The sequence below is a fragment of the Anas acuta genome, chromosome 8 (assembly GCF_963932015.1).
Source record: "Anas acuta chromosome 8, bAnaAcu1.1, whole genome shotgun sequence".
NCBI lineage: Eukaryota > Metazoa > Chordata > Aves > Anseriformes > Anatidae > Anas > Anas acuta.
In genome coordinates this window covers 7407047-7426939 of record NC_088986.1, presented here as the reverse complement: position 1 = coordinate 7426939, position 19893 = coordinate 7407047, and the positions used below count along the sequence as shown (strand labels likewise).

At 37.9% G+C, this 19893-nt stretch overlaps 1 protein-coding gene across 7 annotated transcripts in view; it reads right to left on the bottom strand.

Annotated features, from left to right (window-relative positions):
• BEND5 (BEN domain containing 5) overlaps positions 1–19311 on the bottom strand; it is a 924018-nt gene extending 904707 nt beyond the window's left edge. For 2 of the 7 annotated variants that reach the window (XM_068689840.1, XM_068689843.1), the window contains exons 1-2: positions 15247–15473; positions 1338–1460 (exon numbers count right to left, since the gene is read on the bottom strand). In XM_068689840.1, the coding sequence (XP_068545941.1) occupies positions 1338–1460; positions 15247–15331 (208 nt within the window). In that variant the 5' untranslated portion in view covers positions 15332–15473. Of the gene's footprint in view, positions 1–1337; positions 1461–15246; positions 15474–19269 lie in introns of those variants that run through there. The other 5 variants (XM_068689842.1, XM_068689839.1, XM_068689841.1 and 2 more) reach the window with 4 other exon arrangements.
• Positions 19312–19893: the final 582 nt, after the last annotated feature.

The following is a 19893-nucleotide window of genomic DNA, read 5'->3' as shown; positions in this document are numbered from 1 at the left end:
TTTGAACTACAGAAGTGTTTTAATTTAAAAATATAATTAATTCTGTTGCTTAAAAATTGGAATTAAACCATAATGGAATGATTCACATTGCTTCACAAATCATTTGATAGCTGCAATTGATCCTTTTCATTGCACGGCAGCTTAACACAATAAAGTAAATTTCTCAGCTTGGCCCACTGATTAATTTCATAAATCGTTTTCTAATGCAAAAAATCATAAATTCATAATCATTATGAAATAGCATCCAAAGTATTTTTTTTTTTTAATATGTAAGTATTGTCTGAACTTTCAGATATACACTCTAAAAATAAAATACTCTTTACTACACAACTGCATCATTTACACCTTTTACACAATGCTATCAGAGGAATTAAATAACTCAATCTAATATTTTTCCAGGAACTGTCAGCCACTATTCTACCCCTTAGGGATATAACTCTTTATAAGAAAATCATTTTACACGACACTGTAGCAGTTTTGGCATTACCAGCACCTCTCATATAAACCACGCTGGAAACTAGTTTTTCCTGCCAAATGCCTTTTGTACATATGGTGTTTAACAGTACTCTGCAGGTCTGTAAGCCAATAATAATAGATGCAAGCTAACAATCTGGAGACAAACATATATGTAACACAAAATGCAGCTACATACTTATACATATATATATTTAATTACATACCTCCCACATGCATATAAACATAGATGATTTAAAATATTCTTCAAATTAATATACTAACTATAACACTTGAAAAAAAAAAAAATAGTTTCTCTTTCAATTTGCTGTAGCTTCCTAAAAACTAATTCTGCTCCTATTGACATCAGAGGCAGAACTTCCAATAATCTCAGCAGCATAGAATTTGGCCACAAGAAACACAAATAAGAACCATATTTAAAGACACCAAGTACATACACATTCCTAAAGTCTTCCAGCTATGCAAGGATAGACAGTGCTTTGAAACTTTGTTGAGGAAGTTAACCTGGAAAATTACAGTATAAAATAACATTTTTATATCCTACATCTTTGACTAGTTAACAATAAGCACTGTATATGATAATTATACATATAATAATAGAATAAAACCCATTAATTTATCTACATGGGGTAAGAGAGATGTACCTGATAAAAAGCACATTACAGGTAATGACAAACTTCACATACTTTTTTTACATTTGAACAGTCTGATTTTATATCATACTCTGAAATGAATCAGTGTGTAAAACAGTATTTAATACAAACCTTTAGCATTAAGACATTTTTTTAATAAAAATTAGCAATACAGTAATAAGCATTAATATATTGGCAGCTGTTACATAAAGTAATGCTGAAAATGCTTACCACTTTCAAAACAGGCATCAAATATAAGATGTCCTTTTTTAGGCTGTCCACAATAACCAGCTGGGAGAACAGTGTACTTGCTCACGTTCCCTGCTATGATATCATCACCTCCTATGTCACTACCTGTTGCAGTAAAAACAGAAATAAAGCATAAGCATTGAAAAAAAAAAAAAAAAAAAAAAAACAGTAAAAAACAATTGAAGGATGTTCTCCCCATGCTTTTCCAAATAACACGGAATTTGCACAATTTAAAATATACACCAGTAAATGAAATTTCTTGTCAAGATTCGCTTAAGAATTTGCATAAAAGAATGGCCTCATATATTAAAGCTTCTCTAACAAATCACACAGCCTGGTTTCTTGCACTTGCATGTCTGGCAGTTGAACACTCATGCAATGAAGCCTGATCTGTATTTGAATCTAATTCTTTTGACTGGAACTCTGACATGGAGAGCTCTCTGATATTTTGCATGGATTCTCTAGAATTGAACTCCTACAGCAGCATCTTCCTCGCTATGGTACTAAGAGAATCATTTTCCTCTATCATTTTGCCCATTTTCATGCATCTTATATGAACTAAGAACCTCTGAAACTGTTAAGTCCCACTCATAATTGAAAATTTAAAGTTATTAGAAGGGAGAGACATACATTTACGGAGATGTGATGATGCAAGCCTTGCTTGCTCAGCAAACAAAGCTCAGAAAATGAACTTAAAGAAAAAAATTAAATTGTTTTTTTATTTCATAATTAAATGAGGACAAATTTTCAATACTACTGCATGATTTTTGTCAAAATACATCATTAGTGTATATATTGAAAACCTTGTTCTCACAGTCAAATTATACTGTCTAGCAAATTGCAGTGTGAAAAAAAATTGTTTCCAAGTAGCGATGAAAGAACACTGATTTTTTTTCATTTGAGAAATGCAGAAGAAAATAAGTTAATATTTGTATATTACATTATACATGAATATTACATTTTAATGAAACAGATACATAATAATATAACTAGCTGTATGTTCTGACATTGTCTCTTCACTATTTACTGTTTGGACAAAAAATGTGTAACAATAAAAAAACTATCTTCTGTGTTAGAAGAAAACTAGAAGTAATGTGTATGTCTTCAAGTGCATAAGGCATGTGATGGAATAATGGGATGATAATATCTTATTTCACTCTGATAAATAGGGCTACTGAGGCTTCTAGAAATAGACTTTTGGTCTGTACTGATTTTTTGACATTTAAATGGGTTATGGGGGATGATGAATGTGACATAAAGCTCAATTTGTTTTATTTTTATATTGAAAACTATTTCACACTAATGTTACAAGCAATTCATATCACCCCGAATGATGAAAACAGCTTATTAATTAAAACTGACCTTTCCATATATAAATGTACTCTACCTCTTGAGGCAAAACACCTTAGCTGAGGTAACAAATTATATCAATGTATGTGACACCACAGCTAAAGGGTCTGTCAGCCTTTCTATTATCCACCTATATTTTAAGAGGTATATAAATCCTGGATTAAAAAATATGTATATCCACCTCAACACTTAGCATATAAATTCATAGTCTTCCCAGGGAAGAAATCTGAAACTTACTTTCTTTGAGAATTCCTGTAACAGAACCAGGACAATTTAGACCTTTTCATATTTAAAAAATAATTTAAAAAATAAATAAATAAATAAATAAATATAAATTAAACACCGTGTACTTTTATTCATTTATTTATTTATTTAGCAAAATTACTATTTGCCACCTCAAAGTTACTTGTTTTAGACTGAATAATTACCCACAGATAGCAACCTAGGGCATTTTAAGTGTTTTCTTTAAATGTAAAATTGCTACTTACTTCTGGTATTTTTAGCTATATGTATTTTACCCTGCAGAGTCTGGCAGCAGTGCTGCTACATTTTGCTTAAAGGCTGGTAACACCAGAGGCGAACTTAGACTTGAGCAAGGACTCTGTGTATAGCCATGATCATGTCACTCAATACAATTCATCCCACTGCATCATGCAGCCTGCAATTTGGAACAACAGCCACAGAAAAAACATTTCCTAAGTTCCAGTCCAGTGCCACTTTGATTAAGATCCTCCATATACCTGGTGCAACTACTCAAGATAATGATTTGTAATCCAACACATGGAAACAAGGATACAAAAAAAATATAAATCAGGGAAAACCTGTAGATCTCCACCAAGAATACATGAGATGTCAAGGACCAAAGTGAAATAGAAGGTGGAGAGCCAACAGACTAGAGACTGAGCTTCTGCTGGTAAATGCTCACTGTCAAGTCTCTGCTAAAAATAATAGGCTTCTTTTAATTCTTAAAAGATAGCTGGTAAACACCACTTAGATAAAGATGAAATCAGAAGAGATGCCATTCATAATACTGCCATCGTAAGAGTGGTAGGACAAGCAGGTAGGAGACAGCTACGCCTCCCTTTCCACCTAACTGATAAATTGGACAGTCTTTACATCATGCAGAAGGAAGCTGTCAAGAAACTGTGTCCTAGCAAAAAGCTTTCCTTTATTCTTCCTGGCCTCATAGTCATTTAACAGTAGTAGCCTGTCCTTTGAGGTTCTTTACTACACAGTACTTTGAGTATGCAGAAAGTATTGTTATATTTTGAGTTATCTCTGAGCTATTTTATTGTTATTTTGAGTTACCATCTAATCACTAAACCTGTGAAACAGCAGCCTCTGAACGTCATGCTATTACATAGCACATGAGCACATGTCCCTACTAGCATGTCCTCCTCGGGTAATAAAGCAAAGGCCTAAACTGAGCCAGCATTGCTGTATTACGAGAGGCACGGCTTCATGCTCATCTGTTCAGCGGATGCAGCAAGTGTTGCTGAGAATACATCACCGCCTTCAGATGGAGAGCTACGTTACACCGAGCTGCGAGCTCAGGCCAGCAAAGAGATCCTGTCCCCCCAGCTGGAGCAGATGTTCCTGACCAAAGGCAGAGATGCAACAGATAGCTCAATTTCAAACAAAAGAAAGGGGGAGAAAAGAATTAACTGAAGAACATATTGTACATTGCTCCTAAGGAGAACCTGTTCTCCTTTGAAAAAGGTTAGATAACACAAGCAAAGGCAAGAGTGACTTGGAAAAGAAATATTCTCATACTACAGGTCTTATTTTGTCAAATATTTTTCTTATATGTTGTAGGACACATGGCTACTTTACTCTAATTCTTCAGAGCTTAAACTCCCGGAGTCTACAGCAAATTCCTAGGATTTACTTTTACCACAGTATTAAACTTTAATGGCAATTTTCTATCAAGTATAAAATCTGTAGGTGTCTGAAATCTCTGTAACTAACTATAAAAGTTGGACAGTCTCCAGGTGTCTGCACTCTTCATGATTGCCACTTTGGAAATATTTCATATCAAAGTAGTGAAAATGAGCAGAATCAGTTAAAAGGGACTGGAATTCTTAGGAGGAAAAGTTTAGAAACTTTCAGAGCTTCTTACTACTCTTAAGTTCAAATGACAAAGCCAACACTTTTTTTTTTTTTTATTATTTAAGCAGAGATGAAAACAGTATTTGCTACAGTAAACATCATGCAAATTTAGGTACATTTTCTTAAAAAAAATAAAATAAAATAAAAAAAGCTTCTGGAGGAAGTAAATAATAGTTATTCTCTGAACTGAGTAAACAACAAGCCCACTTCCAGCTGTGACAAACTTCAGGATCTATGGACGTGGCAGCCGGCAGCTACCCTCATGCTACATTAAGTAGAAGGAGAGCACAGCTACATTAAAACAGACACAGAAAGAATTTCCTAGTAAACCTGCATAATTCTTATAATCAGACTTACTGCCTAACATGGATAGCCAATTAGAAAAGTAAGGTAACACGAAAAGATACAATAACTGCAACTGAACATTGCAGAAGAGTTTAAATATTACAAATGACATTCATATGCCTCGATTTTTTTCTGTTATAACAAAAATATTATACATCTTACTACTGATTCTTCTGTCAATAGCTAGAGAACTACTACTGCTGTTGATAAGGTACCACCCTTTACATCAGGGCAAACAAACATGAAATACAGTTTCTGAATTTGATAATTTTCATTTTAACTTCCCCTCTTCTGTATGGTCAAATAACTGCTGCTGCACTGTTCTTTACAGGAAACGAATCAAGCTTTGATTGTGAATCTAGTGTAGGCTAGCTCTTCTAATTGGTTTTGATCAATCCAGATATTCTACTTTGGGTCAAACTGTTCAGAAGAAAAAATTATTTCTGAATAACATACCAAAATCAAGTCACTAGGTCTACAAAATGCATTGGGAAAATCGTATTATTTTCAGTGACATCATGAAACTTAATGGCTAAGTTGGTGTGTAAAGATCTAATAACAAAATTCTCGTCACCCAGGAGGTGGAAAGTGTCCGAGTGTCCCAGCAAAGACCCTCATCAGCCATGAGCAGTAGAGTTATTGCAAACCCATGCGAAGAAGTGAATCTGAACTCAGCATATTTTGCAATAAACAGAAATTTGTTCAGATGGCAACACATCTCCTATTAGCTCCTAAATGTAAAAGTCTCTGAATGAACACTGCTCGAGGGATTTGCCACTAACTGTCTTCTCTACCAACCAGAAAAACACAAAATTATTTTATATCTGCATTTGTAGGGAAAATTCCAAGAATTGTTAGTGACTCATTATGTTCTGTTGTTCTTTGAATCTTTTTAATAAAAGATTTATATTACAATGTTCATAAGCTTCAGCAACAACAATATAGAGAACTCATGCCTGCTATGAGCTCTGAAAGCTCTAGAGCTATCCTAAAAATCCTATAGGCAGCAGCAGTCAAGAACTTGGAATTTAAATTTCACTGGCTTCAAAAATGCTAGGAAGAAGAAAAACAAGCATCATTTTGATCTTCACAACCACGTATCGTGCAGCAAGGATTAGGAATGACCCTAAGAATCTACACACACTGCAGAGTGTTGTCAGCCTGAAATCGACTTAATTCAGGGTCACCATGGTTTGAAAGGAAATGGAAAAAAATTATGTTAAGACTAGGGTCTTCACCTTTCCAGGGTCCAGAATACCCTACATGGTACCAACCACACCTGCTGCTTCACATTCAGATACCATGCCCATACTGTCACTTTTAACCTGTTTCACAGGTCAAGCAGATCAAGGGGAATGTTGATTATCACGTGGCATTCTCATACAGTCTAGTTCTAAAAAATAGTAACATGCTGTATTGTTATTTAGAAACACAATCTGAGACTTAGCATCTTTACAGTAAGTGTCTCTTCAGCTACTTTCCTCCCACAGTTTGACCAACAGACTGGTTGTCAAGAGACTGTCTCGCAGCACTAAGATATTCATAACCAAGAAAACATGCAAACTAAAAGACAAGCAACCATTTCAGCGGAGATTACCAGGTAATTTTTGAGCTTTGCAGAAGTTTTGAAACTACTCAGGAAGAATAGGCTGCTAGCTCTCTCTTCTATGAACTGGAGAAAGCTTACAGTAGTTGCATAAATAGGAAGGAAGCTTGCCATTTAACATCTACTGCACAAGTTACCGTTTCTACAGAGGCTACCAGACAACTTATCCTTTTAACCTTCCTAATGCAATTCCTTGGGTAATGCGACATTAACTTTTTCTTTTGGGTCAGAAGGCAAGGTACATATAAACAAATACCTCAGACTTCTTTAGATATACATGTCCAAACCGATATACTCATGCAGAAGGCATGGCATTGGTGTCTCAATCAAACCTGAGAGTGGAAAAAGCCTTGTTCTCCTATGCAGATACATCAAAGCATAATGATTAGTAAAAATGTTTGCAGGAGTCTCTACAAAAGGCTTGGCAGTACTATAAAGAATACTGTGCTTAAACGCTTATACTGAGCAGATAGTAGGCAGCCTTAAGGGAAACAGGAATAAAAAAAAGTACAGAAGGTGCTTAGCTCAAGACAAAGCCATCAATTTACTGGCTGATTAAGTATGAAAAGATGACAATAAACCTCTACCACACAGTCCATTTAAAAAAAAAAAAAATGGATCCAGATAGAGATCCAATTACCAATCCAAGGTCAATTATAACTCCTTTCAAAAATCCAGTGAAGAACATTGAACTGAAGGCAACATCTGGCAGACAGATACAGCTCTGAACAATGATTCCTCACTCCCAGTGGCCCGCATTATCTTATAAGTTTACAGGAAAACAAAATAAAACAAAAAAACATCAACACAAGTTGACTTATGTGTAATATTTGTTTCCTGTCTTGAACCTAAAAGCATAACTTCAAGCTTTATTTCATGAATATTTATTTATTACCTCAATGTGAGCTCTCTCCAAGGATATACATTCTTCTCAGATTCAAATGGAATTTTTTGTATCCCTTTAGTGAAACCAAAATTGTCCAGCAAGGTATAAACAGATTTTTCCAAATTAAATTAGAAAAAAAAAAAAAGCAATTGGTGCTGCAAACTCAATAAACAAGAAAAATATGAATTTCATTACTCTTTTTACTGTACTTATAATCTCTAACCTCTCCACTAAAACACTCATCACCAGAAAGTAGAAAAATATGAAAAAAGTTAGTAGTGCTAAATATGTTAACTGAAAAATAAGTTTACTTAAAAAATATTGTAAGAATCAGTCAATTTCATCTGATATACATATTTATTCCTTAACAAGTATTTGGCATTTGATAATATCAAAGGTATCACATGATGCAACAGTTGCTATAGTAGCAATACTTCTTCAAATAAAAGCATAAAACATAAACTGTAAACAAAAATATGATGCGTGACATACGTCCCCAACTAGCAGAAAACAGTAAATAATAGTTCCAGAAGTCAGCTAGTCCTCCCAGCTGCATCTGAAAAAAATGTAATTGTATCAGCAAGCCCATCCTTTCTGGAAGATAAGAGATGGCTCAGTTTTACGTCTGCATATAAGTAATGTGAGATGCTACAATGCCAGTTGAAGAGTGCATAGAAATTCAAGTTCTAGGTCACCAAAAGATTTGTGAGGGAAGTAGTGTTTCCCAACAAGCATGAGGAAATTTTGTGTCTAAGGATTCTAAGGCAGGAGAGGAATGTCAGAGTTAAAGCAGATGCTTTGTGTGGTACTACAGAACCTCAACAGGTAAAGGTTTTTTCCTCCAGATCCCATGCATTTTTGAAATCTGTAAGCAACTTATTTCCCAAAGACAAGGAATGCCCATGACCTGCAAAAAACACTGAGTCAAAATACACAGACAATTGCAGGGTTTGGAATTGCAGTCAGTAGAAAATGTCAAGTAAGGGCAAAAGCTCATGATACTATCCACAAAACTGGAAAAAGAGGCAGGTGATTGAGTCACGCACTACTGTTCACTGGAAGCATCCTAAAATGCTACAAATATTTCCCATGCTGCATAATGTTGAAAAAAAATAATAAAAAAAGGCTTACAAAAAAAAATACACCTGTTTTCATAGTAACATAGAGAAAGATGGAAGAAGTGGGAGGAAAGAAAGGGAAAGATCCATGCCACAGTTCCAGCAGCTGCCCAGGTACGGAGCACTGATTTAACAAAAGCAGGATATCAAGCCTAGGCTGTTAGGTACACTAATCAGACCCACGTCTATCCTGGGTGTATTCAAAAGCCTTTCTTTGGCAAGGTTTTTAAATGTAAAATGATTACCTACAAAATGGTTACTAACAGGTATTTCTGAATAACCTCAGTAGCACCAGCCAAGAGATGATGGTTCAGTCGGTTCAGTTAGTTCTAGTTGGTGCAGACCACACTTCAGTTTCAGCGCAGAAGGTCTGAACCACACCATACCTAATCCATACTTAACACTGACAAAGCAACAGCAGATCTGCCCTATGGACTACACCTTGCCCACTTCCACTCTATGCAGTAAAATCATATTCTGTTCCAAAAACTGGAACATTACTTCCTCAGAGGCTTTTTTTTTTCCTTGTTTTGCACTCTATATTATAGAATAAATGTTTTTTTCTGGTTTAAGACCACAAGAAAGCCATGTGATTAAGCAACAACCAGCTCATGATATCCTAACCAGGAGTGTGCACTATGCCAATCAGGTCATCTTTATCCTAAGAGAACAGCGTAATTAAATTGTTTTAATGACAGCATAACTAAAAAGAAGTCATGACAAAATGAATATTTATGTTAAAAATAACTCACACTGAGGCCAGCTAGATGCAACTAAAACATCTAATACGTACCAAACAACGCAATGATCCTGACCTGTGACTACATAGCCTTTAATACAGAGATTTCAGCTTTAACAGGTAAGTCATTAAGTTGGTGTGCCTCTCTTCGTTAGGATTGTGGGCTGGGAAACGGAAGACAACCCAACAGGTGATAATTGTTCTTGATACAACAGAGATACATGTTTATGTCAGCTTTATCAACAGGCTGAAGCATAATTTATTTTATTTGTCCTAGGTCTCATACCCTCCAGTCCTGACTATCACTTTCAAAATGCTTGCCCACAAAAGCTGTCCCTTAGTAAGTACAAAGTACTATGGAAGTCTTTCAAGAATACTGCCTAGGTTAAATAAACTTAGAAATAGTGTTTTTGCTCTTTATGAAAATTACACCTTTCACACTGAGTTCCTAGTACTGTTGACATCCTTACGTCTGCTGATTCAGCAGGGGCTTTCCAGACCTGTCTTTGAAGAGATGCCCATACCACATTTTACTCAACACCAGCTGCTGTACTGTGATCCAAAAAGGGGTCAAATAAAGCCAGCTATAGATGTAATGCAGTGCCAGCAATAATAAACTATACTATGCAAATTAATTCAGGTTCAGCACTGAGGTAATACAGCTGTGACTTCTAGATTGGATCAGGCTTTTTTCTCATCCTCAGGCCTGCCCTCGGGACAGCTTTGGTACTCCACCAAACACACCACTCAGTGGTATTTTGATTTTTTGGTTTTTAACAAGTAGCTACAGTAGATTTGTTGGGGATGCACCTGTCCAAAGAAACATGTATTTGAATATCACTAAGTCTAGTGGTCACAATACGTGACTTCAGTTCCCGACTCAACCACTAACTGGCAATCCTCACACCAGGGGAGACCAGGCCCTCTGTGATGGGTCCACAGAGGGCAAAATCCTGTGGGGAGGCACCTCAGCAGCTCCACAGAGCAGCGTCTTTTCTCTTCAACACCATTTTCACATGTAATAGTGGATTCACGTAAGGGTGATGCAAGTTCATTGACATTTTCTATCCCATGTATGATGCACCTTAATTCATGCATCCTTCTTAGGGTCACACTTTTATTTTTCCTTGACTCTTGAATGGGTGTAACTTAGAAATACGGTTTTATCCTCGCTTCCTGTTCATTTTTCATTTAGCGATAGGCATGTCTTCTGTCAGTCAAGTCAACAATAGTCTCAGACACATCAAGGAAGATGTTATTTACTTATTTACTTTATTTACTTAAAAATCTTATCTACTAGAATACATCTAAAATAATATAAGGATTTTAATATTACTTTTAGAATATTTTTACCCTGTTGTTGAAATTAATTACACTGTTACTTTCATAATCGTAATTAATCATTGAAACAACTCCTGTAAATTCTTAGTTGCAAATAGCGTCTTTGCCTCTACTTTCTGAAACAGTCCATTCCAAACTACAAGTTTAAGCCACTGTGGATTTCTTCCACCCAAGCATTGCTTACTCACACAGCTGAAATTACTCTAGATAATAAACACTTCAGCATAATCTAGAATTTCATATCAAACATTAGATCATTGTGGTGCTTTATTTTATTCACAAAGTACAGTAGAGCAAAAGGTTTAAATATTGTTTCAGAATTCCTGTTTCCTGATATAAAAATGTCAGCAAAGCACATTTGATCCACTAACTACATTGCTGATGCAAGAGTAACAGGAATTTAACTATAGAGAACACTACTAACTAATACACCATATTCAGCATTTTTTTTAACTAAGCAAATGCTATGTTGATACAATATTTATAGGAATGTGAAATGCATACAAATTACTTCAAGTATTCAGAACACAAACCAAAACTCTACCTACTAGAAGACTTACACACAGAAAGCTGAGATTAAACTACTGATTATTTGTTCTGCTTAGAAATAAAATAACCAGCAGATATACCACTATTCTGTGTAGTTACAAAACATCTGTGATTCAGCAGTAGTAGAGACTGCAGATACAAGTAAGTAGTACAGAGGCAAGTTTACCTCACAGTCCTGCTTTACATGGAGAATTACCACCACCAAAACAGAACAAAAAAATTACTGCCTCGGGATTTGTATATGTTATTTGAGGAATATTTCATAAATCGAGTATATGCTACCCCATGTGCAGGTTACATGCACGAAAACATGATAGCCATTTGATAGGTGTTATCCAGCTCTAAAGTGTGCTGTGATCCTACAGTAACTTCACTGCTTATTGCAAACAAAAACACATCAGCAAACCTGTAATGATTCCTGTTGGGCTTTCCTTGGAATGGATTCCTGCTGTTCTGCTCTGGTGTTTCACAGGAACTGACGTTCCTCTTGTTTTTGTAGAGATTGAAATTCAACACATTTTCAAGGTGATTATGGAACAATATGTAAAAGCGAAATCTTGCCCGTTTTCACTTGCAACTGGGAGAGCAACTGCTAAGTAAATAGCTATGCGAATTAGCAAGTGAAATAAAGTCAGATAGCAAATTTATGTAATAATACTTAAAATATATATATTTTTATTTTCTCCTCCCACAACCTTTTTTATGGTTGATTTTTGCCACTACAATTCTATGAATCAGGCCAGTTAACCATACTGCAAAAACAGAGACAGATATGTATACGAGAAACCATATGTATCACACTGTATAAATTTTATCTTTAACCTTAATACATTACTTATCCTAAACCAGAATCAATCATGAAAACACTTTACTATACACATACATACATGAATAGATTTACTCATGAAAGCAGCGACATTAAGAAAAAAAATCCACGATCTCACATCTACAGGCACTTGCAGGATCAGGGCCCTAGAATTAATATGAAGTCCACATCTTTCAATTTGCACAATTCACAAAATGAAATCAGAATCATGATTATTACTTGGTAGAGTTTTACAAACTATGACTTACAAATAGTACTAATGCTTTAAAAAATATATTTAAAAGTCTAAGGTTAAAAAAAAAAAAAAAAGTAGAGCACTCCACAATTCAAGAGCACTCCAAGCTCTTAAATGACAAACTTGGCCTCTGTGTTAATGTCAAGAAAATGAGGAGTTTCAGAGACACTGTAACAAGGAAACTGGAATATGAACACAAAAACGTGTACCTATAGCCAACTCTCACTTACTTGTAATTTGGTTTTACCTCTACTGTAGATTAATTGCAGACACAGCTTGAGCCTGGAAAGACTTATCTCAGGTACAATGCAATCTAAACATAGCAATGCTGTGTCATGGCTCTGCATGCCAACTACTTTGGTGGATTACTCGAGAAATCTGAGCTGGTTTCTATAGAATCACGCAGTTCTGGAAAAGGGCAGCACAGTTAATCCACCAGAAACAAGAATGATGTAGTATGGTCCAAACACCCAGGGGGGTCTGCTGGAGCCAGCCCACACCCTGCAGCAATGCTGCTGGGCAGCAGCTGGATCTGAGTGACAGCAAAAAGCACCTGAGCCAAATTCCACTCCGCATCCTGTAGCACCTCATTTACACAGTTTGGTGTTCTCTGTTACTGAGGTATCCTAGTTTTTTTTTTGTTGTTTGTTTTTCAAGTGAAGATAACTACATCATCATTTCACCTTATAGCTATTGTTCCTAAGCAGATATCGGTGGAGGAAAGAAGAGCAGCAGGAAGGAAAACAGCCTGAGTGTAGACAGGTTGTCCAGTTCTTCTGAGAGAGGTAACAGCTATTGCTATTAGATATCCCATTTGATAATTGGGCTTGTGCTGCAGATCTATGTTTCCCAGTCCTGTCAGTGGTCCCATGTGGAGATCTAGCCAGCTACCTTTTAACACAAGAAGTTGAATTTAAAACCTATTTTAATGAGCTTTGTATCTATAAAGTTCCACTTCAAAAGACAGAAATGCAATGTAGGCCATATAAATGTATTGTGAGTCTGATCTGATTTTTTTTTTTTTTGCATGAGACTTCTGCCTAGAAAATACAGTGACAGAAACACTAAAGAAACTTGCAGAAACTTGTTTTACAAATTTCAGTATAAAACCTATTAAAATTCTCAATATGTCTCATTTTACTTTTTATAAATTCAGAAACCTCCTCTCACAAGTGCTAATAATTAATAGGGTGCTTTGAACTTCACTGGAAAGAAAAAATGTTGGGAGGCTTGAGGTAAGTAACTTTCAAAAGCTTTGATTATTTGTCAGAGAAAAACTGTTTGAAACATGGCTAGGAAATGGTAAACCATTAAGAGGTGGCAACCGGAATATTCAACGCATTGCTGTTTCTCTTTCTTTTTCTTAAATTATATCTTCTGGCTGAATAAAGCCTTCATTAATATTTTTTAGGTCTCCTTATTTGGCGAATTATGCAATAGAAACATGATCAAAGCTATCAGCACCAAAAATACACTAGCAGCTCTTCAGCAAATTCTTCTAGTGGGGAGTTGGAATTGTTTCTACTAGATAATTGAAAAAGTTGGAAATAAGTTGAATATCAGTCTATCAGCAACATAGCACAATGATTACTATATTATTTTTCTGTAGTAACTATAATTAATTTTTGTGAGTTACTTCAATAAATACTCCAACTTAAGCACTAAAAGCTGAAGTAGTTAATGGTCTTAGAGTGCTTCAAATTTACTAATAAACCTCTCTAATATCCCCTTGACTTTGAACTGCTTAAGTTAAAACATGCCCGTGCTGTCAGTAAGCTCTGGCAAATGAGTTTGCTGAACAAAACACATTCTGAATTTGTTTACAAATACATCCTGCAGCATTTCATAAACAACTGCAAATAGCTCTTTATGGTGTGGGAACATCTGCAAGTCTGGGCCCACTACCCTTACAATTTCCACTGACTTGAAATCTTTTCCTGCTGATAGGAGGATACAGGAGACAGATCCCTTTCAGCACCAAGGTTCCACTTTTCCCCAACACTGGAATTCAGCTATGCGTACAGGCTAGTAAGGCGCAAAGCTATGTATTTGTGTAGATTAGGAAATAAGCTATGTTGTTTATATACACTTCAACATTCAGAAGGAATTTAAGAAATAATTAAATTTAAGAAATTAAATTTGCCTAGGAGACCAGAAGTGCCAGCGACATTTGGTGTTACTTTAAGAACTGAGATTACAAGTATTACTGTTAAAATAATTAAGTGATTTCTCCTATTTTAAATTTCCTCATGACAAAACTGGTGAATGAGAGAGTCTAGTTACCCATAAGGCCTATATTTAATAAAAAAAATAAAAAAAAAGACCATGGAACTGGTTGTCTAATTCAGTTCAGCTCTTTATTTAGCAGCTGCTGCCACCTAAAAGAAAGCAGTATGTTCTTGATACTAGAATGCGTTTGTACCATATGTGATTAAGTATTTTTAAGAGAATAATTATTCTTTTAGAATGAATAATCAAAAGCTCTTTTTCAAAGCAGTCTAGCTCAGCATTATCACATTAAAATCAGTTAGAAAGCACTACTGAACTTACACATCAGTCAGGCTCTCCACACACAGATTGGTGAAACAATGATCTCAACCCTAAGTATTTTAGAAATTTTAATTACTACCAAAACTTTGAGGAATGTTTCAGCATTCAACAGTAGTTTAAAGCTGTCCTCACTGCAGCCAGGCCAGCCCAACTGCAAATACTTTTGAAAACCCTTACCAGTCCTAATATGAAATGTGAGTTAACATGGCTCTGTCAGGTAACTATCACAACACGTACCTGAACATGAAACACCTACCCACCCAGCTGAGAAATCTGTCCCAGTAACAAGGATCTTTGGTTTCAAGACACATTCATACCCCATCCAGTACCATGAATAAATGTCTTCTTTTTATTTTTGCTATTACTTCAGCAACAACAACTCGATGAAATACCAGAAATACTAATACCCACAAAACGACTCGCAACTACGGGATAATACATTAAGCTTCCAATCCAGGCTAACATACACCTACCCCAAGAGCGACAACTGTTACAAAGCCCAGGAATAACCCACACCCTCTGGCCAGCCAGACCCCAAGAGGCAAGTCTTCTGGTAACAACACAGACCGACAGAACAGTAACTTGAGGAAAACACAGTAGTTAGGCAAGATCCATGTAGTTTAGCTAGATCCATGTCTGAAAAGTTAAATACTTTCATCTGATCTTCATTTTCTATTTATCAGAAAGATAAAACAATTATGCAGTTATTGTCACATCTTGATAGAGGGTGGTTCATGAGTCAAAAAAAAAAGTATCAAATACAGGTATCCTGTGCTCACTTTGATCTATTCCTAAACCTTCCTTAGATAAATTAATAAGGTCATCTTTGCTACAGAATTGGAAAAATGATGTTAAATTTTTGGAAGAAACTTAACTAAGCAGGCCACCTTGCTATATCCTGCATTTTTAAAGGTATGAGACATCAAGTTCAGCTGAGCGTAATATGAGGAAGGGATGGACACCAAGCAGCACCTGAAAGTAACTAACTTAATCCCTTTCATTCTCATGCAGACTTCATTAGTGAAGGTTAAGTGGCTTTTAATTTGGATTCCAAGCTTGCAATGTGAAGAACCTACCTCGGGAAGCAAGCAAACAAACTTATGGCCTATTGCATAAATATGATTTGAGCAGTTCCAAGGAAACAGGTAAGAATAAGAAGCCAAGTGCAATGGAGAAATGATTGATTAATCCAGAATAAAACAAGATGTTTTGTAGTGCTCTAACCAAACATCAGAACACAGAGGAGCTATTTTAATGGATTAGACCAGATGTCTGCCTAGTCCAGCATGCATCATACCACATAATGCACTCTGCAGTAGACAGATGTGAAGTAATCTACCTTCCATATTAAATCCCAATCTCATTTGAAACACACAGATTGGCTTAAACCATAATCTAGAAAATAAAGCTAAGTATAACAGTACAGTAAGAGTTGAGAGCATTCTATCTGTAGAATTCTGTGTCCTAACACCCCTCCCTATTAATAAAAATAAAAATTTGTAGAAACTACTACAGAAGTAAAAATTTTCTACATGAAAAAGGAATAAAATCATTAGAAGACATTTTTATATGGAAACAGTACGTATAATGACCAGTGTAAGAAAGGTAAACTGAAATGCAAAATTTTTACATGATAAAAAGATACGTTTTCCATAAAGCATAGTTAATATACAGAAGCACTTGACGTAGCGTATTCTCAAAGCTAAGAGTTTAGAAAGATTGAAAATACCTTATAAGCAAACAAGGAGAAGAATAGCACTTCCATACCAGTAATCTGTGCTGCTATAAAGCATGGGTAAATTACCTTTAATATCTCTTTAATGCAGTCTTCTCATTTGAAAATTAGAAATAACAGTATTTCAAAATGGAAAGATAAGACTTAGCTATTGTTTGTGTATTCTGGAATTGTGTTTCTCTGACAAATCCAGGAATAAAAACATGGTGTTTTTGCAAAACTGAAACAGCAAGTATAATATAGTCATACCAGCTAAATCAGCTTATGTGGTTTGAACAATGTTCAGTCCTCCTGTAATGGCTTTGCTCTCCCTGCGTGAACGCAGAAAAAATCAGATGTGTGTAAAATGCAGGTTCTGGAGCTAGACTCCTGGATCTCCGCAAGAGTAGTCCATATCTGACATAGCATGAGGACATAGGAAGTACACAGGATGCACTGTGAGCAAGAACATTCCCTAGCTACTACTACATTCTATGTGCTTCAAACAGCATCAGAAACCAAAGTTTAGGGGGAAAACCAGAAACTTTTTCCAGACCCTACCTTCTATGCCCTTTCTTAAAAATGGGAACCATAAATTTGTTTCACTTGCTTTCCCCAAGCCCCACGAATCTCTGAAAATTTTTGGTGTTATCTTTTTGACTCTTTACGTTTTAATTCTTCATCTGGTTTCTCCGAACAGGAGGGACCCACAGATTACAGCTGCAAAATGGCTAGACAGGCACTGCAAAATTTAAATGGATATGTATCAGGACACGCAATGAAACATGATTTCAGTGCAATCTCATGGAATTGATGCGTTTATGAGAAAGTGACTGACTACCTAGCTGAAATGGACAGATGTGAATAAGCTCATGTCAAGGTTAAAAATAAAAAGCAAATACTGTAAGGCTGCAAATTTAAAGATTAAAGCAGTGAACGCAATATAAATGTAACTTTATGTACTAATACAGAAACAGTGGGTAAGTTCTATCACATTTTATATAAAGTTACTGACAAAGACATAGGCATAGGTGGATGAAGTCCGTAGGAAAGTTGACGAAGTCGAATGGTGGCCACTGGAGATGCATTCCCTGTTCCGTGGTGCAGTCAGAGCCGATCAGCTGTGCTTAGCACAGTGTTGCACAGCAGATCAAACAGATCACCTGCCTTGTGGACAAGTTTAATGTATAATAAACTTCTTGGTGTGGTTTTGGGGGTTCAGAGACAGCAAGCTTGAAACAGACAGGGAGTTGAAGAACCTTAAGCCAATCTACTCAGACATAGCCTTCGTGGTATTTTTTTTTTTCCAGAGTTCAAGAGCATTTCATGTAGTTATCACTTTTTTTCACCTTGAATGGTCCTAAAATCCAAAGTCAGTTCTACGGATAATGCATCTTCATTAAACATGGAGCCACTTCTGAGGTAGAAAAGCACATGCACAGCAGCTAACAGCAGGCAAGGAAAATGAGCTTTTGGTTCAGGAAGCTAGATAATTTATGTATGGTGCTGTGGGATATTAAATATTCAGAAAAACTGTCATTATCTTGGTTTCATCCTCACAGTGTTAATAACTTGAATTTTCATAAATTATTTGGGTGGTTTTGTTTTCTTGTGGGGTGGAAAAGACCTTCACAGTGTTTTGTTACAATAGGAAAGACCCCTGTACCTAGAGGATTCTTACCACTCAGGAAGAAACACAAAACTTGAGTTTCATGACAAACTTATCTCAACATACGCACACAGTCAGAGCCATTGTTAATCTGTCCTGAATAGGAAGAACAACACTTGGCACCTCCGCTAGAGAGACCCTGGCAGAATAGCACGTGTGAGATGCAAGGCATGCAGCAGGCTGTCCCTCTGCAGCCTCCAGACTCTTTAGGGCTCCGGGGACAGGTCAAGCAGCACCTGTGGGTCACCCCCTGAGCCATCAGCCTCATGGTGCAGTTTTTATTCCAACCTCAAATCTATTTTTTTTTCCCATTCTGGACAAAGTAGGTTGAGGTTTCTCACGTGAGGGGAACCCCTGTCCACCGCTCTGCTCTGCTCTTCACCACCACCACCTTTGCCCCGTGCAGGCAGGCGGGTGCGTGGTGCAGGCTGCCCCACCAGCCTCTTGCAGGGCTGCCCCCCACATTTCGTGTGGGCTGGCTGGGGGGTGCCAGCCTGGCTGGGGGGCTCTCCTTGGGACAGGGCTCCCCCCTTTGACAGGGCTTGAGAGCCTGGGGCTTCTCCCCCCTTCCCCTGCCTGAAGGGTCACCCCCCACTACCATTTACCCCCTGGAAGGTGCCCCTCACCTCAAGGCACGGGGCCTTGCCCCTCCTTCCCCAGCTCCCTGGGCAGGGGGCTCCCGCCCCGGACCCCTTCTCCCCCTCAGCCAGGAGGCGCTCCCCTCCGGCTCCCCGGAGAGCAGGGCTCCGAGCGAGGCAGCCCCTCTCCTCCCCTCTGCTGCCAGCAGCAGCCCTCACCCCCTGCAGAAAGGGATGGAGGGGGGGGGGTCTCTCTCTTCCCCTCTCCCCCCGCCCAGGCGCCTGCGGCCGGCACTGACCCGTCTCTGCCGTCCTGCTCCTCTCCGCCATATTTGTTGTCATCCCCCCCGCTCCCCCCCACCCGGCGCGAGACGCTGCCCGCGCGTCGCCATGGCAACACACGTCACCGCCAGGGGAGTCCCGCGCACCCCCCTCCCTCCTTCCCTCCCTCCTTCCCTCCCCATGCCTCCCGCAGGCCGCCATGTTGCGGCGCTGACAGGGCCCGGCCCCGCCCCGCCCCGGGGAGAGCCTGCCCGCTGCCCCCGGGGGGAGCTGGGCTCTGAGGGGGGCTCGTTACCGAGGTGCGCGGCCCCCCGCCACCTCCACGGGGGAGCAATTACAGCCTGGGGGCCCCGGGGAGAGCGGGGGGTTAGGGTTTGGGTCGCCCCATAGGGGCAGAGCCCGCCCGCTCCTGGTTTCAGGGTGATGAGCTCAGGTGGAGCGCGGGCAGTACCTGAAGGCAGCCTTCATAGCTGTGTGGCCACCCCACCCCGCCCCAAAATTCAGCGCATGAGTCTGCTCATGTGGAAGTTATGGCGATTTTTTTTTTATGCTTTTCTCATTTTTTTTTAAGGCAGCCCAGTGGGGAGCTTCATTATGTGTGTGTGTGTTACCCGTCTGTTTCCATCCCCCAGACCTAGCAG